The sequence below is a fragment of the Canis lupus genome, chromosome 7 (genome assembly GCF_048164855.1).
Source record: "Canis lupus baileyi chromosome 7, mCanLup2.hap1, whole genome shotgun sequence".
NCBI classification, from domain to species: Eukaryota; Metazoa; Chordata; class Mammalia; order Carnivora; family Canidae; genus Canis; species Canis lupus.
Genome location: NC_132844.1, coordinates 64,930,155 through 64,956,438, shown reverse-complemented (window position 1 = coordinate 64,956,438; position 26,284 = coordinate 64,930,155). Strand labels below are relative to the sequence as shown.

At 39.6% G+C, this 26,284-nt stretch overlaps 2 protein-coding genes across 4 annotated transcripts in view; one reads left to right on the top strand and one right to left on the bottom strand.

Moving 5' to 3' along the window:
- The window catches only part of DNAH8 (dynein axonemal heavy chain 8), a 364,549-nt gene that overhangs the window by 5,876 nt on the left and 332,389 nt on the right, over positions 1–26,284 (top strand). For all 3 annotated transcript variants that reach the window (XM_072833179.1, XM_072833178.1, XM_072833180.1), the window contains exons 2-5: positions 4,126–4,589; positions 4,691–4,825; positions 12,707–12,791; positions 18,099–18,250. In XM_072833179.1, the coding sequence (XP_072689280.1) occupies positions 4,170–4,589; positions 4,691–4,825; positions 12,707–12,791; positions 18,099–18,250 (792 nt within the window). In that variant the 5' untranslated portion in view covers positions 4,126–4,169. The remainder of the gene's footprint in view (positions 1–4,125; positions 4,590–4,690; positions 4,826–12,706; positions 12,792–18,098; positions 18,251–26,284) is intronic.
- On the bottom strand, positions 20,940–21,458 carry LOC140637087 (large ribosomal subunit protein eL32). The gene has a single exon (XM_072833181.1). It carries the CDS (start codon positions 21,401–21,403, stop codon positions 20,996–20,998), a length of 408 nt encoding a protein of 135 aa, XP_072689282.1. The 5' UTR covers positions 21,404–21,458; the 3' UTR covers positions 20,940–20,995.

Here is a 26,284-nt window from a genome sequence, read left to right as displayed (position 1 = left end):
CCCACTGAGCATGGAGCCAGATGTGTGACTCCATCCCGGGACTCCAGGATCATGGCCTGAGCCATAGGCAGACACCTAACCGATTGAACCATCCAGGCCCCTTACTTCACTAAGGCATACCCACAGTGGTTTTTATTATATGCATTGTGTTGTACAACCATAAATAATTGCTGTTTAATCTCAGACCATTTCCATTACCCAAAAAAAGAAACCCAAGCCTATTAGCAGATAGGCCCAGTTCTTCCTTCCTCAGTCCCCTGCTACCGCTGATCTACTGTCTTGTCTCTATAGGTTTTCCTTTTCTGGACATTTCACATAAGTAGACTCATACAATATGTGCCTTTTGGGTCTGGCTTATTTCACTTAGTGTGGTGTTTTCTTTTTTTAAAGATTTTATTTATTTATTCATGTGAGACAGAGAGAGAGACAGAGAGAGAGAGAGAGAGAAGCAGAGACACAGGCAGGGGGAGAAGCAGGCTTCATGCAGGGAGCCTGATGTAGGACTCGATCCCGAGACTCCAGGATTACGCCCTGGGCCGAAGGCAGGCGCTAAACCACTGAGCCACCCAGGGATCCCTAGTGTGGTGTTTTCAAGGTTCATCCATGCTGTAGCATGTGATGGTTCTTCATTCCTTCTTATGACAGAGTAACATTCCGTTGTAAGGATATGCCACATGTTGTTTATCCATTCATCACCTAGCTGGACATTTGGGTTGTTTCCAATTTGAGCTAAATATGAATAATGCTGCCATGAACATCTGTATACAGATTTTTATGCAAACAGATGTTATCAGTTCTCTTGAGTGGAATTGCTAGAATTTCACCTACCAGTGGAATTACTGGCTCATTTGGTAATTCCCTGTTTAGCTTTTCGAGGAACTGCCAAACTGTTTTCATCAGAGGCTGCACTATTTTGCATTCCCACCAGCAAAGCATGAAGTTTTAAATGTTTCCAGAATCTTTTCAACACTTTTTTATTGTCTTTTGAAAAAATTTATAGCTATCCTACTGGGTATAAAGTGCCATCTCATGGTGATTTTGATTTGCATTTTCCTTGTTGCAAGTGGTGTTGAGTATCTGTCCATGTGCTTGTTGGTCATGTGCTTTATATATATATAAATATATGTATTTATCAAGCATAGTTATATGTCTCACCAAGCACAGAACTTGGCATTTAGTTGTTGACAATCAATATTATTTCCTCAGTCTTCTCCATGGGACACATATTTATCCTACCAAGGCCTATCTTAGATGACAACTTCTCCTTAGAGATTTCCTTTTAGAGTTTTGTCTTCTGATGCTACAGAAGTTTTGTCTTCTGTGCATATCTTGGCTGGATCTAATGAAACTATGTTCGTTGGTACGTTCGCCTCCCCCATTAGGCTATGAGCACCTTGCCAATGACTAGAAGTGAGAAAACCGGGCTTGTTTCAGTAGCAGCCAGAGCTGCTGTGACCTCAGGGAGCACCCAGGGCAAAGGCAATGGGAGAAACTGAAGAGAGAGCTTGGAACCAAGTCAGGAAAGCCTTGAAGGACACAAGAGTTTATATTTGGCACCCGAGGAGGACTTTAAGCAGGGAAGTGATATGATATGATCTGAAGTTCAGAAAGATCATTTTTGTCTGTGTAATTGGGTAAGACCTGTAATTTCTCTGGATCTTTGTTTCATTAGCAATAAAAAGGGGAGCTGAACTAGATAATTTCTAGGTTTTTTTTTTTTTTTTTCCTAGTTCTGAAATCCTGTGCCATGAATCTCAGCTATCTGGACTCCTCAGGGAATGAACTGTGTTGGATAATAACATTTTCTGAGAACTTAATCTGTGTCAACACTTTAAAAAATAGAAGCCATTTTTAGATGAAAAACTCATTAAGATTAATTGTATACTTCCCTGACTTCTTAAATAGAATATCATTATTCAAGTTTCACCTTCCCTTGATGGCTTAAATAATAGTGGCTCTATAGTGGCTTAAATAACTGTGGCTCTAGAAAGAGCACTGGTTGCCAACAGAGAAGCTCTCCAGTCTAACTCGGTGTATGTGTTCTACCATTATATTGAAATTAAAGTCAATTTTGCTTAGGTTTCAGAAACCGGACAATCGTGTCTGTCAATATCCTTTGAAAGCAGGCCTGATTCTCTTGCTGAGTAAAGTGAACCATTTTGCAAAATTCAAAGGCATAAATTGGAGCAGAGTGACTGGATATGACTTCACTAAAATGTATCACTATATTTGGTTTTGAGATATTATAGATAGCAGAATCACCTCTAGGCCAATTTCAAGTGTAAACATGTAATGAACACACAGCTCCTGGGTATTGGATATCAATGTGTGAGATAATAACTCAGAGTTGTTTACTTACTTTCCAAGAAAATTTACTCACATGTAAGAAAATAGACATTACATCGTGGTCAAGGAATAAAGACAAAATCTAGGATTTATAAAAGAGGAGAGAGGTTTATAAAAGAGAGGAAAAGGGGAGGAGAAAAAAATCTGCAGTTTGGGAACAATTGTTCTGGTTTGCAGATCTTGGGCATGCATGCTTAGCTGGCAACAAGAAGATTGATCAGTTTGGCTATTTCTGTTCTAGAGTAGGCTAATTTAGGATATCAAAGAAAACCATTTCAGCTGCTTATGGGATCTTCAGAAAAGCTGGAGAGGGCAGCTGTGGGATACAGGTTACAGGCTGTCTCTGTGTCTAATGGAGGGCTGCTCCTGTCCCTCTATAAGAAGCATCTTCTAACTTGGGCCAGGTGTGCACAAATGTCCTCAGATTCTCTCATTAGAGAGCCTCTTTCTCAGCCTTCTTTTGCACTTTCTGCTTTAAAATTTTTGTTGTTGGGACACCTGGATGGCTCAGTGGTTGAGCATCAGCCTTCAGCTCAGGGTGTGATCCTGGAGACCCCAGATCGAGTACCACATTGGGCTCCCTACATGGAGTCTGCTTCTCCCTCTGCTTGTGTCTCTGCCTCTCTCTCTCTGTGTGTCTCTCAGGAATAAATAAAAAAGGTATTTTTTTAAAAAATAAAATTTTTGTTGTTTTTGCAGTTCAAGTGTTTATTATTATCCTGGCATCTGGATTTTAGTCATATCCTGAAAACTTGTTGATTTCCATGGAGTTTTGATTATTGTCCTATAATGTTATTTTCTATAAGACATTTTCTCCTGTTCCTCTGGTGTCTGCTGATTCTCCTGGTTATGTGCTCATCATAACTTCTACACTCCTAAATAGATCTTTTCTGATTGGATGTCAGAATTATATTTTATGTGATACTATGGCTTCAAAAAATAATCACGATCCCATTTTAGGGAGACTTCGGGAAGGCTGTTATAAACAAGAAGTCCATTGGAGCGAGCTAGGAGCTGGAAGTATAGTGTTTTTTTCATTGGCTGAATTGTGACAATCTTTCATTGGCTGCGCTGTTGTTGGGGCAAGAGGAAAGTCCTAATCCTGCTGCTATAAAAAAGTAGTATCCACATGCAAGATGGGGCTCTTCTTATTTTGTCTGCAGCTCACAACCAGAGGTAGGGCTGGTGGGGTGTGAGAGCTTCCCCCTGCTGGCATTCTGAATATATTCTAAAGGAGGTTTCCTTTTGTCAATTTTCGCACTGCTAAGAGGATGTTTTATGCTTTGCGGGGGTTCCTGGATGTGCTCGTGTAGATGAGATGGCTGTACAGTTGAGTGTCTGGTTGGTGATTTGTATCAAGAGTTCCTCGATGCAAGGAATATTTCAGTCCATGTAGTTCTTTGTTTCTTGGGTAAGTCAGTATCTCAGCTCTAAGACGGTGGCTCTCAATCTTTTTCTCAACCCTTACATACCTGAGGACAGATACCTTCCCACCATTTGCAGTAATTACTATGATAGGGATGGGAAGTGTGTAGAGTTGCAGTGCCCTAGGGTCATATCATAAGAGGAGCACTTAGAGTTTCCAAAAGTCCCTACGTCTCTGTGCTCTGTCCCTTTAAAATCATTTCTCTAGTTCTGTGAGTTTAGCTTCATTAGTCAATAGAATACAGGAGAAATAGATGATTTTGCCACCTCTCTAGGTTCCAGGGGAGGAATAAATTAACACAGAACATTCAACTTATTGTACAGTTTAAATTTTTTTTTTTTTAATAATTTTAGGTTTTGCAGTTTAAGGTGCTCTGTTGGAGAAAAAAGCCCATAACATGAGCGCCAAAGAAGGTGATCCACCCACCCCGGAAGAGGCAGCCCCCCCTGGTTCTGAAGATACTGCCCTTCCGGGTCTGGATCCAGGAGATGAGGCTCTTCCCGGTCCAGGAGAGGCTCCTCCTCCTTCAGACGAAGAGGGTCAGCGCCCTGCAACAGAGGCTGCCCCAGCTCTAGGTGCTGCCTCTGCTTCCGAAAGAGGCCCTGCTTCTTCTGGAAATGATTTACTGAATCTCATTCCTTCTGATGAAAGGATAGTTATTCCAGAGGATGATGAGCAAGATGAACACAGAATTCGGCCTAGGTCTACGCTCCGACGGGGCCCATCCATGCTTTCTCAGTCTTCCCGTAGGTCATCCCGTTACCACCGAAGCATGAGTGGCATTCCAAATCTACAGGAAACATTGAAAGAGAGACAGGTTTTTCTTATAATAAGCATTTTTATATGTGTCACTTTTATTTATTTTTTGGTGGCTTTTCTTCATAATTACAATTTTTACCCATGCTTTTCATTCTTTAGGCAAGATTTAGAGATGCAAGGGAAAGCCGAAAAATGAAAATTGACCCTTCATACAAATATATATTTGAAATTCTGGCAGAAAAGCTTGGCCTGGACGTAGTAAGCGTTGAAGAATTGATTTTGGATTGCCCATCTGTAAGTTTAAATCTCATCATTGTTTTTTTATTGCTCTTTGAGAGCTGAGTGTTTTAAGAACCTGGAGTCATCGTCATGAACAACAAAACACTCAGAAAGGGAAGGTTGAAATTTTACCCATTAGGGAAGTTTTATAAAACTATAGCCAGTTGAATCATAATTCTAGTTAGGTCTACTATTGAGGAAGAAGGAAGAGAAGAAGAGTCAGCAACTAGAATTTGATAAAAATTCTAACTCAAAATGCCTTTAGAGGTTAAAGGGATAGTCGAGCACAGGTAGAGTTAACTATTTTAAAAGTACAGGTTATTTGAACTACATATGCAAATCATTTGGGAAGATAAAAAAACCTGCATGCATATGAGCTGGGGAACAGTGACTTAGTAGAAAACAACTAGGTGGCTACCATGTCTCAGCATGCCAGGGACAGTCCTAGGTTATGCCTACTTTCCTGGCATACTTACTAATAGTCCCTCCTTTCACTCCTAAAAGGTCTCAGTTTGGCTAGTGAATTTCTTTTTTTTTTTTTTTAATCTTTATTTATTTATGATAGTCACACACACACAGAGAGAGAGGCAGAGACATAGGCAGAGGGAGAAGCAGGCTCCATGCACCGGGAGCCCGACGTGGGATTCGATCCCGGGTCTCCAGGATCACGCCCCAGGCCAAAGGCAGGCACTAAACTGCTGCGCCACCCAGGGATCCCGGCTAGTGAATTTCTATGGTCACCCTAATTAGAGTAATATTCGATAAGCTGCCACTTTCATAGAAACTCCCAGAAGCAGTGTCACAGTTTCCTTTCTGATAGCTCAGCTTCTAAATTAACTTTAAAAAAAGGTACTACAGGTTGTTTGAGCTTTTTACCAACCCTAGTTGTGGACTGGCCTGGAGCCCCAGCAAGACCAGTGGGCAGGCACATACTGGTGGTGAGCTGATTGTCCCACTGAACACCCCGGTGAGAGAGTTGAGTAGAGGGCAGTATTGTGGTGAGGTTATCCTGGGGGTCCTTACCCCCTGCTTTTACAGGGACCAGTGAACTTGGGCAAAACTCTTTGGCTTGCTCTAGGAGCCAACATCCCGTGGGATGGTTCCTAAAGTAGTCTCTCTCTTGCTTGATCCAGTGTGTTGCCAAGTTCTGGAAAGTTGTCTGCCTTTTATTTCTTTCAGGACCCTTATAATAGTTAAGAAATGACAGTCCTCTGATAGTATGAGTGGGATTGCTCATTTTCCTGTTTCCTTAGTGTGATCAGGGAATGTGATTGATGCAAAGAGATCAATAACTCTGAGCTACTTTTATGGTAAAATCTAGAAAGTGCATAGAGATGTGCACATAAAACAAGAGGTGCCACAGCAAGCAACCGGAAATAGAGTAATTTCTCAGGCCACCACCATTCCCTTCAGGAATACACAGGTGTGGTCAAGGGTGGATTCCTGGGCATGTGGACTGTGTAATCAAATAGGCCCCTTGCTGAAGGGTGTCCTGCACTTGGCTTAATGGTCTCCTGTCACCACCTTGAAATTCTTTAAAACAATTTTTTTAAGCTTTCTAATTCTAGTAGAGTTAACATAGAGTGTTAGATTACTTTCAGATGAACAAAATAGTGATTCAGCAATTCTGTACATCACCTGGTGCTCATCATGACAAGTATACTCTTTGATTCTCATCACCTATTTCTCCTATCCCCCACCCCCACCTCCCCTCTGGTAACCACCAGTTTGTTCTCTATAGTTAAGGATCTGTTTCTTGATTCATCCTCCTCTCTCTTCTTTTTTCCTTTGTTTATTTGCTTTCTTAAATTCTACATATGAATGATATCATATGGTATTTGTCTTTCTCTAATTGGCTTATTTTGCTTAGCATTGTACCCTCTAGCTCCATTCATGTTGTTGCAAATCGCAAGATTTCATTCTTTCTTATGGCTGAATACTATTCCATTGTGTATATATACCACATCTTTTTTACCCATTCATCTATCAATAGACACTTGGGCTACCTCCATTATTCGGCTATTATAAATAATGCTGCAGTAAACATAGAGGTGTATGTATTCCTTTGAGTCAGTGTTCTTGGGTAAATATCCAGTAGTGTGATTCCTGAATCATAGGTTAGTTCTAGTTCTACTATTTTGACTTTCTGAAGAACCCCCATACTGTTTTCCACAGTGGCTGTGCCAGTTTGCATTCCCACTAATAGTGCACCAGAATTCCTTTTTCTCCACATCCTTGCCAACACTTGTTTCTTATGTTTTTTTTTGTTTGTTTGTTTCTTATGTTTTTGATTTTAGCCATTCTGACAGGTGTGAGGTAATATTTCATTGTAGTTTTGATTTTCTTTTTTTTTTTATTTATTTATGATAGTCACACACACACAGAGAGAGAGAGAGAGGCAGAGACATAGGCAGAGGGAGAAGCAGGCTCCATGCACCGGGAGCCCGAGGTGGGATTCGATCCCGGGTCTCCAGGATCGCGTCCTGGGCCAAAGGCAGGTGCCAAACTGCTGCGCCACCCAGGGATCCCAGTTTTGATTTTCATTTTCCTAATGATGAGTGATGTTGAGCAGCTTTTCATGTGTCTGTTGGCCATCTGGATGTCTTTGGAGAAATATCTATTCATGTCTTCCGCTCATACTTAAATTCGATTATTTAGGGTTTTTTGATGTTGAGTTGTATAAGTTCTTTATATGTTTTGGGTAATAACCTTTTATCAGATATGTCATTTGTAAATATCTTCTCCTATTCAGGAGGTTGCTTTTTGTTTTGTTGATTGTTTCCTTTGCTTTGCAGAGGATTTTTCGTTTGAGGTAGTCCCAATAGTGTATTTTTGCTTTTATTTCCCTTGCCTAGGGAGACAGATCTAGAAAAATGTTGCTATGGCCAATGTCAGAGAAATTATTGCCTATGCTCTCTTCTAGGGTTTTTATGGTTTTGGGTGTCACATTTAGGTCTTTAATCCATTTTGATTTGTGTGTGTGTGTATATGCTGTATGAAAGTGATGCAGTTTCCTTCTTTTGCGTATAGCATATAGTCCAATTATCCCAGCACCATTTGTTGGAGAGATGTTCTTTTTCCCATCACACATTCTTGCCTCTTTTGTTGAAGCTGAATTGGCCATATCCACCTTGAAATTCTTTTTTTTAAGATTTCATTTTAATTCCAGTTATATAACATATAGCATAATATTAGATTCATGTGTACAATATAGTGATTCTTCAACATTTCCATACAATACTCCGTACTCATCACAATGAGTGCAGTCCTGAATCTCCATCATGTATTTAACTCATCCCCCCAAGCACCTCCCCTCTGATAACCATCAGTGTGTTTTCTATAGTTAAGTCTGTTTCTTAGTTTGTCTCTCTGTTTCTTTTTTTTCCCCTCATTTGTTTCATTTCTTAAATTCCATATATGAGTGAATCATAGGATATTTGTCTTTCTCTGAGTGATTTATTTCACTTAGAATAATACTCTCTAACATCCATCCATTTGCATGGCAAGATTTCATTCTTTATTTTATGGCTGAATAATTTTCCATTATCTAGGTACACCAAATCTTCCCCACTCTCAGATCTAGGATTAGGGTTTGGTTCAGGGCCAGAATAAGGATTAGGGTTAGAGTTAGGGCCAGTGTGAGGTTAGGGATTAGGGTGTGTGTCTGGGTTAGAATTAGGTTTTTACTTAGAATAATACTTTCTACCTCCATCTACGTCATTGCAAATGGCAAAATATCATTCTGTTTATGGCTGGGTAATATTCCATTGTATATATACCACAGCTTTTTTCCCTCAGATCTTGAATTAGGGTTCTGCTTAGGGCTAGAATAAGGGCTGGGGTTAGGGCCAGTGGGAGGGTATGTGTTTATTATTCTGCAGTTCAGAGACCTCTCCAGAGGGATAAGTTAGGGGTTATGGTTATGGTTAGAATGAGAGTTAGTGGTTGGCAGTTAAGGGGTTAGGGTTTGGGTTTGGAATAGGATTAAGTTTAGAGCTAGAGTTAGGGTAAAGGTGAGGATATGTGCCTGGTATCCTGCAGTTCAGATAAGTTTAGGGTTATAGTTAGGGTTAGGGTGAGGGGCTAGTGGTTAGCGGTTAGAGTTGGAGTTTGGGTTAGGATTACGTTTAGAGCTAAAGTGAGGGTGAGAGTGAGGGTATGTGCCTGATATTCTGCAGTTCAGAGGCCTCTCCAGAGGTTAGGTTTAGGGTTAGAGATAGAATTAGAGGTAGAGCTTAGGGGTTACTGGTAGGGCTGGGTTAAGTTTAAGGTCAGGATTAAAGTTACGGTTGGGGTTGGGGTTTGTGCTTGGCATCTTGCAGTTCAGAGGCTTCTCCAGATAGTAAAATATTAGATTTCTGTTGTGTTGAAAATAAACATGGCAACCATCCACCAAGCTGAGATAAGGAGGGGATTTGTCACTCTAAATACTCTAGTTTTTTAAGTCAGGTTTTTATTTAAAGTCCAGTTAACACACAATGTAATATTAGTTTCAGGTGTAGAATTTAGTGGTTAAACATTTACATAGAACACCTGGCTTTCATCATACCAAGTGCCCTCTTTCATCCCCATCACCGGTTTTACCCATTCCCCCTTTCCCCCCACCCCATCACCTCCCCTCTGGTCATCATCGGTTTGTTCTCTATAGTTAGGAGACTTCATCTTGAAATTCTTAATAATTTTTTAACAAGTATTCTTGCATTTCTTTATTATTCCCGCATTTTTATTTTTCACTGTAGCTCACAAATTCTGTAACCTGTCCTGGCTGTGGATGATACCATCCATATAGCAAGATAGGTTATCAGCCTTGTTTCACCTGAAAATTGCTAAGCCATAAATTTGGTTAACCCCACAATTAGAATCCCAGCAGCTCTGCAGAGGATCTAGGCATTGACATTAGCACTGGTTAGTACCTTCAGAGAAGGACACCTGCTAGGACTAAGTTGGGGAGATGGGTGCCTGCAGAGCTGGTAATCTCATTCTTAAATATTTGCCAGTTGGCTTTCTGGGCTGACAGTCTTTGCTTGGAGGAAGTGTTTCTCACTGGCTAGCTGACTGGCCAAGAAGTGGGAGTGTCATATGCCTGCAGACCCTTTCATTTGTCATTCTTGACATATGTCTTGTGCTTTGGGTCTGTGTGCTTAGCTTCTTCCTTTAAGGCCTTCATGGAGCAGGTTAGACACTGCTTAGGCTGCACATCTAGGAGATTTAGGGAAATGTAGGTCTTAAGGGAAGAATAAAAAACACCTTTCCAGTGTTTCCCTAAGAGTTGTTTAGCAGTTGCAAAGCCACAGTGGAGGGGAGATAGTACAGCCAGGAGGGAAACCAATCTCAAAGTCTGGGAGAGATCAGAATGCTTATTTGGTTGAAGGGACAAGACAAACACCTAAATTGGCACCAAGATTGGTGGGCAGATGAATAAGATCATGGAACCAGGCATGAAGGGTCGTATAGTTGGGTGCAGTGATTTAGGAAACTGGATATAATGGCAGGTTTTTCTTTTATGTGAAGCCTGGTGTAGCTATCCAGAGTGAAAGTAGCTCATTAAAGGTCCCACAAAAGGGTAGACAGTTGAGGGTGTGATGGTTATTTTGTTCACCTTCAGATCTGATATCCAGTCTTTACTGCCTACTCTGTGGCCCAGAAGGCTGACCTCCCTAGAACCCATTGCCTCGCCTCCGTTGCCCTCTGGGTTCCAAGTGACTCAGTCACTAGGAGATGCCAGCAGGAGATAGGAGAGCAGAAGGGAGAGAAGTCTGACTCCTCCCTGCTTTGCCATGTCTTCTGGTTCCAGCCATATCTTCTAAATACAGTTCTTCCCAAGCTGTTCTTTTCCCACAGCACTGTGTCCACCTGCTTCCAGCTACACCATTCCCCAACTCATCACACTTCCAGGCTTTGGCCGGTACTGCTTTTTCCTTTGTTGGTAGTCCTGTTGTTGCCACCAGTGTCACAGCTTCCCTTAACCCTGCTCTGGCTTCCAGAAGTAGCCTCTTTCTTACAAAGTTTCTTCAGAAACCCCTTTTGGGGACTTCTTTTCTTGCCAGGACCCTGACCAAGACAGAAGCTTCTACCAAATTGGTATCTATGACTTTGCTGCTCTCTTCATCCAGCACTGCTCAGGATAATCTCAGACTATCTTGCTTTCCTGGTTTACATGACAAATGTTTTCCAAAGTCAAGGCAATAGCACTGTCGTTCTGTGGCTAGAGCACAGCCCTGGAGGCCCAAGGCTGGCATCTGGTTCCAGGCTCTGAACTCATGGTTGTGTTTCTTTGGGTCTTTTACTCAAAAATTTTTTAGCTTTAGTTTTCTCTTCTGCAAGAGGGGTATAATAATGCCACCTTACCTAGTGTAAGGCTGTGGTAAAGCTCAGATAATCTATTTGCAAAATGTATGACTGAATTTTCAATTTGCCATCATGATTTCAGTCCATGACAACTTTCACTCTGCTGGTCTCTGAAGTACAATGTGTCCAAAAAAATGAGAATTTGTTGCATTTGATATTGTGATGTCTTTTTATCACAGGTATGTGCTCTTTTTTTTATGTATATAATTTGGAGACTTTCAAATCTGATGGGTCATAAAATCAGATATGGCAGGAAAGTATTTATGGAACTGGGCAAGAATAGCTATGCTGACACTTTTTGTATTTTTTAGATTGCAATTATGCAAGAGTCAAATTTATGTGTGAGATGGAAAAGTAGAAAATGAGGGGCTAGAATTTTGTAATCTGTGTAGCTCTGTTTCATTTCCTGGGGTGGTGGTTCCCAAATGGGATCCCAGAACCAACAGCACCACCAGCACCTGGAACTTTTAAAAGATTTATTTATTTGGGGAGGAGAGAGAGAGAGAAAGAGAGAGAGAGAGAGATTAAGTAGGAGGAACAGAGGGGAAGGAGAAAGAGAATCTCAAGCATACTCCACGCTGAGCACAGAGCCCAATGAGGGGCTGAATCTCACGATCTTGAGGTCATTACCCGAGCTAAAATCAAGAGTCAGACTGAGCCACCCAGGCCCCCCTCACCTGTAATTTTTTTAAAAATGCAAGTCCTCAGGGCCAGGATTCTGTATTTTTTAAAAGCTCTGGGTGCATCTCTGAGGCACGCTAAAGTTTGAGAACCATTGTCCTAGGGGAAGAGGCTTCGCCAGATCTAGAATACCTCTTACCTATGGTCGATAAGTAAAGAGAAACCCGCTGCTCAAGAGAGACACTTAGGTTAAGGCATCAGTGGATTGGGTGAAGTGGGTTGAGTAACTTTGTATTTCCCAAATGATGTGTGAGGGTTTTTGCTTACATGACCTATTTGGTTTTCCACTTACTAAGATATTACTTTAACTTACAAATAAGCGCTTCATGCTCATAAACATGGGAGACTCTCATTATAATAATTCATTTTAGTTTGGCTACAATATGGGTCAAATGACAATTGCTGAAAACATCATACTCAAATAATTGGTCTAAGAACCCAATTAGCTGGTGAGGCAAGTTTTCTGCTCTCCAAGTCAGCTTTTAAGAATAGTTTGTTTTAATAATAATTCTTTATATTTACCACCAGTTGGACTCATTCATTTACTCCTATAAGATTCTGTGAGGCAGGGTCAGGTACATGGCTGTCAATTTATATATGGAGATCATCAGTGTAGGCTCAGAAATAGAACTCACCATATATTTCATGGTAATTTTGGAGTTAAAGTAGTTCAAAATCTAATCCTGCTTCTAATGTCCCTGTCACTTTGTATCTTGAATACAGTCTTTGAGCCTCTTTTTTTTTTTTAATCTACAAAATGATGAGGATAAAGGCATGTGAAATGCCTACCCCTGGGTGTGGTTCATTTTGTTGTTGTTAATATAAGTAGTCATTTTATTCACCATCATTTTCTCTTTCATTTAACAGCTGGAACCATTTGCTCATTTTTTTATGAAAGATGGTTGTAAGACATTGAAATTTTTGTACCAGGAAGGAGATGTCCCTGGCCTTGGTAAGGATGTTTCATGAGGGCAATGTGCTGGTTAATGGATGTTAAAGTGCAGCATATTTTTTCTTTTATAAATAGATATATATTTATAAAGATTATATATATAAAGATATATTTATATAAAAGAAAGTTTGTTGGAAGCTTATGTGTGGAAAAGAGAGTGTCTTTTTCTCTTTAACGATTTATTTTTGGGAGAGAGAGGGTGCAAAAAGGGAGAGACAGAGGGGGAGGGAGAGGGAGAGAGAATCTCAAGCAGACTCTGAGCATGGAGTCCCATATAGGGCTCAGTCTCAGGACCCTAAGATCATGACGTAAGCCAAAATCAAAAACTGGATGACCAACTGACTGAGCCACAGGTTCCCCCCAAAAGAGTGTCTTAAAAACAATAAATTTTCAACTGAAATATATATTTCAGGCATTACTATAAGGAGAAAATATACTTACAGAAATCACTGAGAGGTGCCTGGGTGACTCAGTGGTTGAGCGTTTGCCTTTGCGTCAGGGCATGATCCCAGGGTCTTGGGATCGAGTCTTGCATCAGGCTTCCCGCAGGGAGCCTGCTTCTCCCTCTGCCTATGTCTGCCTCTCTGTGTCTCTCATGAATAAATACATAAAATCTTTAAGACAAAAAAAGAAGAAATTATTGATATCTCCTGGCAGATAGATGTTTTCACTAGAATTTAATTCCATTTTCTCTGAAACAGGTGGAGCCATTTTCCACACAGGTTTTCAGGTGACTAGTAATAGTCATGAAACCATGTGGGAGCTCAGCAGCTGTCCATGTGATCTTGGGTTGGCATCTTGTTTCTGCTTCAGCTGTCAGTTGAAATATCTGGCTTCCTTACTATTCACAGGATTCCTAAAATAACACTTTACCAGGATGTAAAACTTTTGTATTAATAACAGGTGCATGGACCATCCTTTTGGTCTTTAACTACTTATCTTTGAAGTCCTGTGATTTGTCCCTCCTACTGATTCTTTCTCATTTTTCTCCTCTGCTGACTTTAGGTGAGGCTAATATCCCATGCCTGCCCTAGTATTCCAAATTGAAAACCTGTAGTTCTGAAACCAGATTCCCTCTCTGAAGTTGACACTGCTTATTCCTTTAAAAGTAAATCTTTTATTCCATTGTGTATGTATACCACATCTTCTTTATCTATTCATCTATGGATGGACACTTGGGTTGCAGCCATAAAAAAGAATGGAATCTTGCCATTTGTAACAACATGGATGGACCTAGAGGGTAAAGTACTAAGTGAAATAAGTCAGAGAAAGACAAATACCACAGGGTTTCACTTATATGTGGAATTTAAGAAACAAAACAAATGAACCAAAAGAGAGAGAGAGAGACAGACAGACAGAGACAGACAGACAGACAGACAAAACACAGCCTTTTAAATACAGAAAACAAACTGGTGGTTTCTAGAGGGGAGGTGAGTGGAGGACTGAGTGAAATAGATAAAGGATTAGGAGTACACTTATCTTAGTAAGCACTGAGAAATATATAGAATTGTTGAATCATTACATTGTACACCTGAAACTAATCTAACATTGGATTTCATCCCTCAGGAAATATTCTAAAAAGTAAACCTTTATTGTGCTGCTTGCTAGTTATTGGATTGGATCCAAACTGCTCATTTCTCCACTAAGGCTCATCATAACTGGGACACATAGCGTTTGTTTAACCTGCTCTCCTATTCTTGCAGACATGAATTTGCTGCTCCCTTTAAGCCAGCCTCTTCTTTGTTTTCTGGACATTCCAGGGTCATTTCTGTGCCCCTTTTCTGCCCTCCTGACTCTCTCAGAATGCCTTTCTTTTCTATATCCAGCCAAATATACTTCTCTTCCAGATCACCTAAGACATTCTCTCTTCTACAGAGCTTGCCCAGGGTGTTCCAAGCCCATCCATCATTATTCTCCAAACTCCTCCTGTCTCATTTAAAGTTTGCATTGTAAATTACAGTACTTGATTATGTTCTTCTATTTTCATCTAATTCTTTAATATAAGAAAATACCTACAATGAGAAGAAAAATAAAAACCACTCACATTCTCAGCCATTTGGAATAAGCATCATTAATTCCTTGATGAATATTTTCTCTAACTTCTTTGCCCAGCCCCCCTTTTCTATAGAGAAAGGGAAGAAGGGAAGGAGAGAGAGAGAGAAAAAAGTTACATGTATGTATAGTGCATGTGTATGTATATATATATGTATATATATACATAGAGTTGGATCCCCTTTTGTAATATGTAGATATTATATATAGAGAGATAGATATACTACAAAAATGGGATCCAACTCTACGTGTTATTTTATGGTGGGTTTTAAAATTTGATAATATTCTCTTTATCATGCCACTGGATACATTTTTACAATTAAATGGTAAACAGCTGGATATTGTATTTAGTTAGGATAATATAACTATTATTTTCAAAACTTAACTCTTATTATTAGAACTTAGGTTGCTTATGACTTTTTGCTCTTTTATTTTTTATTTATTTATTTTTCCTTTTTGCTCTTTTAAACAATACCTCAGTGAATATCACTGAAGCTAATGTGGATGAGGAAGACTTTAGGCAGAATTCTCAGGAGAGGAATTGGCAGATAGAAAAGATATACACACACGTATACATATATATATATATAATGTACATATGTATATATATATTTTTTTGAGAGAGAGAGAGAGAGAGAGAACATGCATATGGAGGTGAGAGGGAGAGAGAGAAAGAGATAATCCCAAAGAGGTTCCATGCTTAGCACAGAGCCCAACATAGGGCTCAGTCTTACAACCCTGAGATCATGACTGAGCTAAAATCAAGAGCTGGAGGCTTAACTGACTAAACCACCTAGGTACCCCCAGATAGTTATATTTTTAATAACTATTTTGCTACCTACAAAAGTAATACATTTGTTAGCTTGGTAAATATTCCTCTATATGTCTGCTAATATAGAAATGCTTATTATCATTTAAAATATAAACATATAATACATTTTATTCTTGATTTGATTTTTGCATTTGACAGTATAGCCTAGACAGTTTCTGTCATCATATATAGATTTACCTCATTTAAAAAATACTGTACAGGGGTGCCTGGGTGGCTCAGTCAGTTAAGCATCTGGCTTTAGCTCAGGTCATGATCTTGGGGTCCTGGGATCAAGCCCTGCATTGGGCCCCCAGCTCAGTGAGGAGTCTACTTGATCATCTCCCTCTCCTCATGTCCCCTCTTGTGTCCTTTCTCTCACTCTGTCTCTCAAAGAAATAAATAAATAAAATCTTTTTTAAAAGTTTTAAAAATGCTACACACTATTCAATAGTGCAGCTGCATTTTGATTTTTAGACACTATTCCCCTGTTGATGGATGTACAGAATATATAGGTGTAGACAGAACATATTTAGCTATAGGTAATGGAGATCCTAATGGTGTCTTAAACAAAGAGTGGGCAGTGGCTGGCAGTGGTTCAGATGCTCGGCATTGTCATCAGAAACACAGATTCTTTTTTTCTTCCCGTTTTGTCATTTTCAACATGTTGGCTTTTTGTTCATGTTTGGCCCACATGGTTATAAGATGAAGCTCAGATATCACATCTAGGGAAAGCTTATCTTCTCTCTTATCAGCCAGAACTGGGTCATGGGGCGACCATAGGGGTTAGGGAGGTTGAGAAAGCAGATGTCTCCTTCATATACATATTGCTGAATGAGACAATGGTTTTCTTATCAAGGGAAAAGGGGAGAGAAGTTATTAAGTGTAGAAGTAACTCTCTATGCCAACCTCCATGAACAAGCATTTGAACCATTACGTACTCTGGCTTATCCAAGCAAAACAAATAAAAAAAATTACTTGGGCCATTCACAAAATTTAGAACTAGTCGAACCACCAGGCCTTGGGAAGGATGAAAAGAGAGCCTAGCCTTTCTACGGATTTCAGGGCAGTTTATTTAGGAATCGTCACTAGATTGACATCTCTCAACCCCCCTTTTACCTTTGTGTGCCTCCAATCAGGACTGACATCATTGAGAGCCTCATCAGTCTCGTTTTCACATGCCCACCACCACAGGGCTCTGAGATGGGTGTCCTCCAGGGTCACAGAACAGGGGAACCCTCTATACTCAAAGGAGGGAAACCTGGGAAGACAACATATTTTCATGGTTTCATGATGGGGATTTTAGCATTTCTTTTATCATGTTTTAAATTGTTTATTGTAAATAGGAAGACTGTTTAATTATGCTCTTCATGTTACAACCAACCATCTAACAAAGTTACTATATTTTTAATAGTTTTTAAACTTAAATGATTAATTTTCATTGAAATTAGGTGGAGGAAGAATTTAATATATAACTTGGATGCTATATTTTTTTAATTTTTTATTTATTTATGATAGTCACAGAGAGAGAGAGAGAGGCAGAGACACAGGCAGAGGGAGAAGCAGGCTCCATGCACCGGGAGCCCGACGTGAGATTCGATCCCAGGTCTCCAGGATCGCGCCCTGGGCCAAAGGCAGGCGCTAAACCGCTGCGCCACCCAGGGATCCCCGGATGCTGTATTTAAAAAAAAAAGATTTTATTTATTTATTCATGAGAGACAGAGAGAGAGAGAGAGAGAGAGAGAGAGGCAGAGACGCAGGCAGAGGGAGAAGCAGGCTCCATGCAAGGAGCCCTATGCAGGACTTGATCCCAGACCCTGGGATCATGACCTGAGCCAAAGGCAGATGCTCAACCACTGAGCCACTCAGGTGTCTCAACTATGAGTGTATTTACTAGGGGACTAAGTCCTCTCTCGAGAGTCAGTGAAGGCTTCTAAGAGACTTGGGTTTCAGCTGAGATCTGAAAGTAGAAATCGGGGAGGCCAAATGTTGGAGATGGGATAGAACCATTTGTGGGAAGTCACTACCTGAGGCAAAGCCAAAAGGAGCAAAGTACAGAGCTCAGAGAAAGGAAGCAGAGAGGCTGCACTGTAAGTATTCCAATTATTGATGTCTTTTTGTAGACAATATATATATATAGTCATCACAATCATATCAAAACTTCTTTTTTTAAAAAAAATTTTTTTATTTATTTATTCATGAGAGACACAGAGAGAGACAGGAAGAAATATAGGCAGAGGAAGCCCGATATGGGACTCGATCCCAGGACCCTGGGATCACGCCCTGAGCCAAAGGCAGACACTCAACCACTGATCCACCCAGGTGCCCCCATATCAAAACTTCTTACAGTAAAGTAAAGCAAGAAGCAACAGTGTGAGATCCATAGTAATTTATCACAGTTAATCATTTATGTGATCACACACTATGTTCTTGATTTTCGTTTTCAGAATGTGGTCGAACTATTGCTGGAGCAACCAAAGGGGCAAAAATGATGAGATTGTACATAGACAATGCAGCCCCAGAGAAACTGAAAGGATTATGTATATTTTTTGTTCGCTGTCACAGTGATACTGCTATAAATGCTAAAAATATTCATGAGGTATGTTTTTATTTTTTTCAAATATATAGTTAGATGTTTTCTTCCAGCTTAATTGAGATGTAACTGACATTTAACATTGTGTAAGTTTAAGCTGTATATAATGTGTTGATTTAATGCACTTATATTTTGTGAACCAATTACCAATGTAGCGTTAGCAAATACTCCATCATCTCACATAATTCCCTTTTAGTTGTTGTTGTTTTTGGCGATGACATTTAGGGTGAACATTTGAGAACATCTTAGCAACATTTGAGTATATATTAGTATTAGCTATGATCACCATGCTATAGATCCCCAAAACGTATTCATTTTATAACTCCTAGTTTATATGCTTTGATGAACATCTCCCAATTTCCTCTACCCCACAGCCCTTGGTAATCAACATTCTACTCTTTATTTCCACGAGGTCAGCTTTTTTAGATTCCACATATAAGTGAGATTGTACAGTATTTGTCTTTTTCTATCAGACTTATCTCACTTAGCATAATGTCCTCAAGATCCACCCATGTTATCCCAAAGGCAGCATTTTCTTCCTTCTTGTAGCTGAATGATATTCCATCCTGCAATGTATACCATATCTTCTTTATCCATTTATCCATATATGGCCACCGAGGTTGTTTCTGTATTTTGATTATTGTAAATAATGCTGGAATGAACATGGAGGTGAAGATCCTCTGGATATATATCCAGAAGTAAGGTTGCTGGATATCTCTTGTCAAATTTTAGTTGACTGTGCACATGTGGATTTATTTCTAGACTCTTGATTCAGTTCCATTGGCCTATGTGTCTATTTTTATGCTAAGTCGCATACTGTTTTGATTGCTGTAGCTTCACAGTATAGTTTGAAATCAAGAAGTGTGATGCTCCAGCTTTTCTTTTCTTCCTTTTTATCTCTCTCTTTTTAAAAAGAGTTATTTATTTATTTGAGAGAGAGAGAGAGAGCATGAGCAGGGGGCAGGGGGTGAGAGTTTCAAGCAGACTCCATGCTGAGCACAGAGCTCAATCTCACAATCCCGAGATCTTTACCTGAGCCAAAACTAAGCATTGGACACTTAACAAGCTATACATTTGTTTCTTATAGTGCCCTTGTCTGGCTTTGGTATCAGGGTACTTCTGACGTTGTAAAATGAATTTAGAGTGTTTTCCCTTCTTCAGTTTTTTGGAAGAATTGTAGGAGGTTTGGCATTAATTCTTTAAGTGTTTTGTAGAGTTGACCAGTGAAACCATCTGGTACTGAACTTTTCTTTGTTGAGAGGTTTTTACAGATTTATTTATTTGAGAGAGATAGAGAGAATGAACACATGAATGGGGGGGAGGGGCAGAGGAAGAGGAAGAGAGAGAATTTCCAACAGACTCCTCACTGAATATGGAGCCTGATGCAGGGCTTGATCTCACCACCTATGAGATCATGACCTGAGCCAAAATCAAGAGTCAGGCTTAACTGACTGACCCACCCAGGTGCCCCTGTTGCGGGGGGGTGGGGGGGGGTGGGGTTAATTACTGATTCAATCTCTTATTATTGGTCTGTTCAGATTTTCTATTTCTTCAGAATTCAGTCTTTGTAGATGGTAAGTTTCTAGGAATTAATCCATTTCTTCTAGGTTGTCCAATTAGTGTGAATATAATTGTTCATGGTTATTTCTTATGATCCTTTGTGTTTCTTTGGTACTTTGCCTCCTCTTTTATTTCTGATTTTATTTATGTGAGTCTTCTCTCAGTTTTCTTAGTTTTTCAATTTTGTTATCTTTTCACAAAACAGCTTTTAGTTTTGTTGATCATTTCCTTTTTTTTTAAAAAAAAAAATTTTATTTATTTATTCATGAGAGACACAGAGAAAGAGAGGCAGAGACACAGGCAGAGACACAGGCAGAGGGAGAAGCAGACTCCATGGAGGGAGCCTGATGTGGGACTCGATCCCGGGACTCCAGGATCACACCCTGGGCCAAAGGCAGACACCAAACCGCCGAGCCACCCAGGAATCCCCTTGTTGATCATTTCTATAGTTTTTCTCATCTCTATTTCATTTATTTCTGGACTTATCTTTGTTATTTCCTTTCTTATGCTAACTTTGGGTTCAGTTTATTCTTCTTTTTTGAGTTCTTTGAGGTGTAAAGTTGTTTAATATCTTTCTTTTTTCTTAATATAGGCATTTATCACTATAAACTTGACTCTTAGAACTGCTTTTGCTGCATCCCAACTCCTATAGGTTTTGCTATGTTCTGTTTCCATTTTCACTTATTTCAAGATATTTTTTATTTCCCTTTAGATTTCTTCTTTGACACATCGGTTGTTCAGGAGTGTGTTAATTTTCACATATTTTTGAAATTTCTAGCTTTTCTCCTGTTACTGATTTCTAGTTTCATACCACTGTGATTGGAAAAAAAAATTGGTATGATTTCAGTCATCTTCAATTTGCTGTTTTGTCACCTATCATAGGATCTTTCCTGGAAATGTTCTATGTGCACTTGGGAAGAATGTATATTCTGCTATTGGGTGGAATGCTCTGTACATGTCTTTTAGGTCCATTTGGCCTAAATTACCATTCAAGTACAACATTTTCTTATTTATTTTTTGTCTGGATGGACTGTCCACTGTTGAAATTTGTGTTTTCTGTTTCTCCCTTCAGATCTTTTAGTATTTGGTTAAGATAGTTAGATGCTCTGATGTTGGGTGCATATATATATATATATTTTTTTTGTAGTTTTATGGTTTTATTAACACAAATATGACGCGCACATAAGCTGTTTATTCATTTTCTTCGCTACGCAGCCTGGCATTGGGATTGGTGACTCTGATGGCCAGCTGGGCTGCTCTTTCCACGATGGCTTTGCGGTTCTTGGAGGATACATTGTGAGCAATCTCTGCACAGTAAGATTTGTTGCACATCAGCAGCACTTCAAGCTCCTTGACGTTGTGGACTAGGAACTTCCGGAAGCCACTGGGCAGCATGTGCTTTGTTTTCTTGTTGCTCCCGTAACCAATGTTGGGCATCAAGATTTGGCCCTTGAATCTTCTGCGTACCCTATTGTCAATGCCTCTGGGTTTCCGCCAGTTGCGCTTAATTTTGACATATCGGTCTGACTGGTGCCGGATGAACTTCTTGGTCCTCTTTTTAACGATCTTGGGCTTCACCAGAGGTCTGAGGGCAGCCATGATGCCCAGCGATCGATGGCTGCCACCTCCGCAGGCGGCGCCGAGGAAGAGAGGGGGGGTGCATATATATTTGTATTTGCTTTGTCTTTTTGATAAAGTGCTCTGTGTCACTATATCATAATCTTCTTTGTGTCTTGTTACTGTTTTGGCTTAGTGTCTATTTTGTCTGATATAAGTGTGGCTACCTCTGCTTCCTTTTGGTTTTCACTTGCATGCAATGTTAATTTTCTCTCTTCACTTTGAGCCTATGTGTGTATTTAAAGCCGAAGTGTTGGGTCATATAGTTGTAAGCAGCATATAGTTGAGTCTTGCTTTTTGAATCCATCCAGCCACTCTGTGCCTTCTGATTGGTGAACTCAGTCCAGTTACTTATAGAATAATTATTAGGACACCTGGGTGGCTCAGCAATTGAGCGTCTGCCTTTGGCTCAGGTTGTGATCCTGGGGTCCCGGGATCGAGTCCCATATTGGGTTCCCTGCACGAAGCCTATTTATCCCTCAGCCTATGTCTCTGACTCTCCCTGTCTCTCATGAATAAATAAATAAAATCTTATAAAAACAATAATTATTGATATGTAAGGATTTACTAATGCTATATTATTGATTACTCTCTAGGTGTTCTGTACTTCAATTTTTTTCTTTTTCCCTCTGTTTCTACTTGCCTTTGTAAATTGGTATTTTTCCATGTGGTGTGCTCTGTTCCCTTCCTTTTTAATCATTTGTGAATCTACCATAGATTTTTGCTTTGTTCTTACCATGAGGCTTACATAAAACATTATAAATACAACAGTTTATTTTATGCTGATAATAAGTAACTTTAATTGCATACAAAAACTCTGCCCTTTTGCTCTTCTCTTTTATGTTTTTGATATCACAAATTATGTCTTTTCATACTGTGTATTCATTAACAAGTTTTGCAGCTGCAGTTATTTTTATCATTCTCGTTCTTTAACTTTTACACTAGAGCCATGTGGTTAACACCACCAATATTATGGTATTTGAGTATTCTGAATTTGACTACATACTTATCTTTTTTAGTGTATTGTATATTTTCATATGTGTTCATGTCAGTAATTAGTGTCCATTCATTTTGGCTTAAATAACTCATTTCAGCATTTCTTGTAAGGCAGATCTACTGGTGATGAATTACTTCAGCTTTTGTTTGTCTAGGAAAATCTTGATCCTTCCTTCATTGCAGAAAGGTAATTTTGCCAGATAGAGTATTCTTGCTTGGCAATTTTTTTTAAATTTTAGCACTTTGAATATATAATTCCTCACATTCCTGGCCTGCCAGGTTTCTGCTAAGAAATCTGTTGGTAACCTTTAGGGCTTCCCTTGTAAATTACAAGCTTCTTTTCTTTTACTACTTTCAAGATTTTCTCTGTCCTTGAGTTTTGACAGTTTTATTATAATGTGCCTTGGAAAGGATCTCTTTAATTTTGTTTGGTGATCTATGAGCTTCATGAACTTGGACATCCAAATCTCTCCCCAGATTTGAGCAGTTTTCACTATTTAAATAAGCTTTCTGCCCTCTTCTCCCTCTCTTCTCTTTCTGGAACTACAATAATTTGCAAATTGGTGCTTTCAATGATATCCTATAGTTCACACAGACTTACCTTTTTGTCACTCTTTTCTCTTTTCTGTCCGCAACAGGATAAACTCAAAGTTTCTGTCTTCTATCTCACAGATTTTTTCTTCTGCTTGATCCATTCTGTTGTTGATGATCACTGTTGCATTTTTCATTTCTCTGTATTCTTCAGCTCTAAAATTTCTGTTTGGCTCTTTTTATATAATTTCTATTCTATTAAACTTCTCATTTTGTTCATGTATTGTTTTTCTGATTTCATTGAGTTACCTTTCTGTGTTTTCTTTTATTCATTGAGTTCCCTATGTTGAATTCTTTTTCAGGTAAATTTCAAATTTCCATGTCTTTGGGGTTGGTTACTAGAAAATTATTGTGATCTTTTGGTAGTATCATTTCCTTTATTTTTCATGTTCCTTAAAGTTTTGCATTGCTGTCTTTGCATTTGAGGTAGTAGTTACCTCCTTCAGTCTTTATTATCTTTGGTAGAGAAATACCTTCCCTCAGCTCTGATGGTGTTTCTTAGGCTCCCTCAGACCTTCAATAGATAAACCTGCTCTATGCTTCTTTCTTCCTTTTATGGCTGAATTCTTGAGCTTGTATGCCTTGTCTCAATCCTGCAGTGTACCAGGCTGACAGCCTCCCTTTCATTTTCCCAAAGGTGATACTAAAGCTTAAGTTTGTGATCTTCCCCTGACCAACAGAGTTGTTCTGGCTTTCTTCGTGAACTCACTAGCCATCTGCCAAAGCTTGCTCTCACTGTTGCCATCAGGAGCATGCAGAGGGAACCAGCCACAGAGTATGGTGCATGTGTGGCTGAGGCATGCTGAGATCTGGGGGTGCCCATGGGCCAGTTGGGGTAATCTATGAGCCAAATATTCCCAATGGCCTTGCTGGGCTCCCAGTGGTGGGCTTCTTAATGGAGTCTGTGATACAATTAGTAGCATCTACTTCCCTTTAATGCCTTCTAACAGTCTTATCTGCCACTCTCTCAGCTTCTTTCTGCCCCCCATCCCCACTTCCAGCCATGTAGCTCATGATTCAGTACTCTGGATAGGGTGGAAGGGAAAGGAGGCTCTTTGGCAGCATCCTACATCCTGGGGAAACTGGATACTCACTTAATTACTCTTTTCCTTAAAGGAGAAATCAAAGGCTGAGAAGATCTCTCTAGATTCTAAACAGTGTTGCCTTAAGGGAGGGGTGATGTGGATAAAGTCAATCTGGTCCTCTTATCTAATGCACCCAAATTCTTATTGTTTTGCTCCAACTGTGTGCTTAAACTTCTCTTCTGGAAACCTGGACTTTCAAAAAGGCTTTCTTGTCCATAGATAATGAAGGGTGCTTTCCAGGGGCTCCTAGACAGTGTCTGAGAGAGGTTGGAGTTGGTTCACAGCTACTTCAGGTTCCACACATGGACTGAGATCTGTATGCCTTATCCCTGATACATGTGGGTGAGACTCCTCCTGAGTTTCTTGGCATATGGTGCTGGATCCCACAGCTCCCATAAAGCCACTTTTGTTCATGGATAAAAACCAAATTAGTGGATTTTGTTAGGGAAAAAAACAATGGACATCTTATTCCACTGTGTATTGACATCATCAGCTTGTAGTTTAACATTGAACATGTTATCATAGTCATATTTTTGCTTTACTTTCTCTCCTTTCTACATGTAGGACTGAATTGAGTTCAAAGAAAATAAGGTATTGCGAATCTGAGAAATTACTATAATAGAGCTCAGTGATATTTATCCTTTAGATACTGCTTTTAAAATTCATGAAAATCCCATTTCTTCTAGATAATTTCCATCTTTCCATTTATCTGGGAGTGAATTTAATGTTATTCATACAATTCTGAGTATCAGTTACTTTATTTAACCTTCTCTTTACTTAACATTTTAATTCTTTGATAGTTTCAGAAAGAAGAGAGAATTGACCTGGGCATTGTTTACTTAGTCACAGGAAGCCAGCTTGATGGTTTGGGAAAAACAGCACTTTTATTCAGATAGACCAAAATTTACCTCCCAGCCTCACCACTGACCAGTGGAGTGTTCCTTGAAAAGTTGCTTTTCTTTTCTATGACTTAAGTTTCTAAATATTTAAACTGGGAATAGTCATAAACACCTTGCAGGATTGTTGTGAAACTAAGTGATCATATCAGCACATTCTTACCTTGCCTGACATAGTAGTCCCTCAACAAATACTAGCTCTTATTAGTATTTTTTAGAGAGCCTTAATAAAAGTCTCCCTTTTTACAATGGGAAAGGTAACTGAAATCCAACCTAATTTTTCTCCTCTTCTGCTTAGGATAAAATATTACTTTGAGAGAGGTTGTTTAGCTTTGTTTTGAGTTCTAGGCTGGGAGTTATTTCCCTCTGACTCCTTGTGATATTTCTGATGGCTGATGAAACCTGTTCTATAAATGTGCTTCATAGGAGATCTGTCTCTTCTTTCTGTTTGTTCGTTTGTTTGTTTTTCTTTTTTTTTTTTGTATATATTTTTTATTGGAGTTCGATTTGCCAACATATAGTGTAATACCCAGTGCTCATCCCATGAAGTGCCCCCCTCAGTGCCCATCACCCAGTCACCCCAACCCCCCGCTGACCTCCCTTTCCACCACCCCTTATTCGTTTCCCAGAATTAGGAGTCTCTCCTGTTCTGTCACCCTCACTGATATTTCCCCATTCATTTTCTCTCCTTTCCCCTTTATTCCCTTTCACTATTTTTTTATATTCCTCAAATGAATGAGACCATATGATGTTTGTCCTTCTCCAATTGACTTACTTCATTCAGCATAATACCCTCCAGGTCCATCCACGCTGAAGCAAATGGTGGGTATTCATCATTTCTAATGGCTGAGCAATATTCCATTGTATATGTAGACTACAGCTTCTTTATCCATTCATCTTTCGATGGACACCAAGGCTTCTTACAGTTTGGCTATTGTGGACATTGCTGCTATAAACATTGGGGTGCAGGTGTCCTGCTGTTTCACTGCATCTGTATCTTTGGGGTAAATCCCCGGCAGTGTAATTGCTGGGTCGTAGGGCAGGTCTATTTTTAACTCTTTGAGGAACCTCCACACAGTTTTCCAGAGTGGCTGCACCAGGTCACATTCCCACCAACAATGCAGGAGGGTTCCCCTTTCTCCACATCCTCTCCAACATTTGTTGTTTCCTGTCTTGTTAATTTTCCCCATTCTCACTGGTGTGAGGTGGTATCTCATCGTGGTTTTGATTTGTATTTCCCTGATGGCAAGTGATGTGGAGCATTTTCTCATGTGCTTGTTGGCCATGTCTATGTC

What these genes read in the sequence shown, in the direction of transcription:
- LOC140637087 (XM_072833181.1), bottom strand. Translation starts at nt 21,403, where the DNA reads ATGGCTGCCCTCAGACCTCTGGTGAAGCCCAAGATCGTTAAAAAGAGG.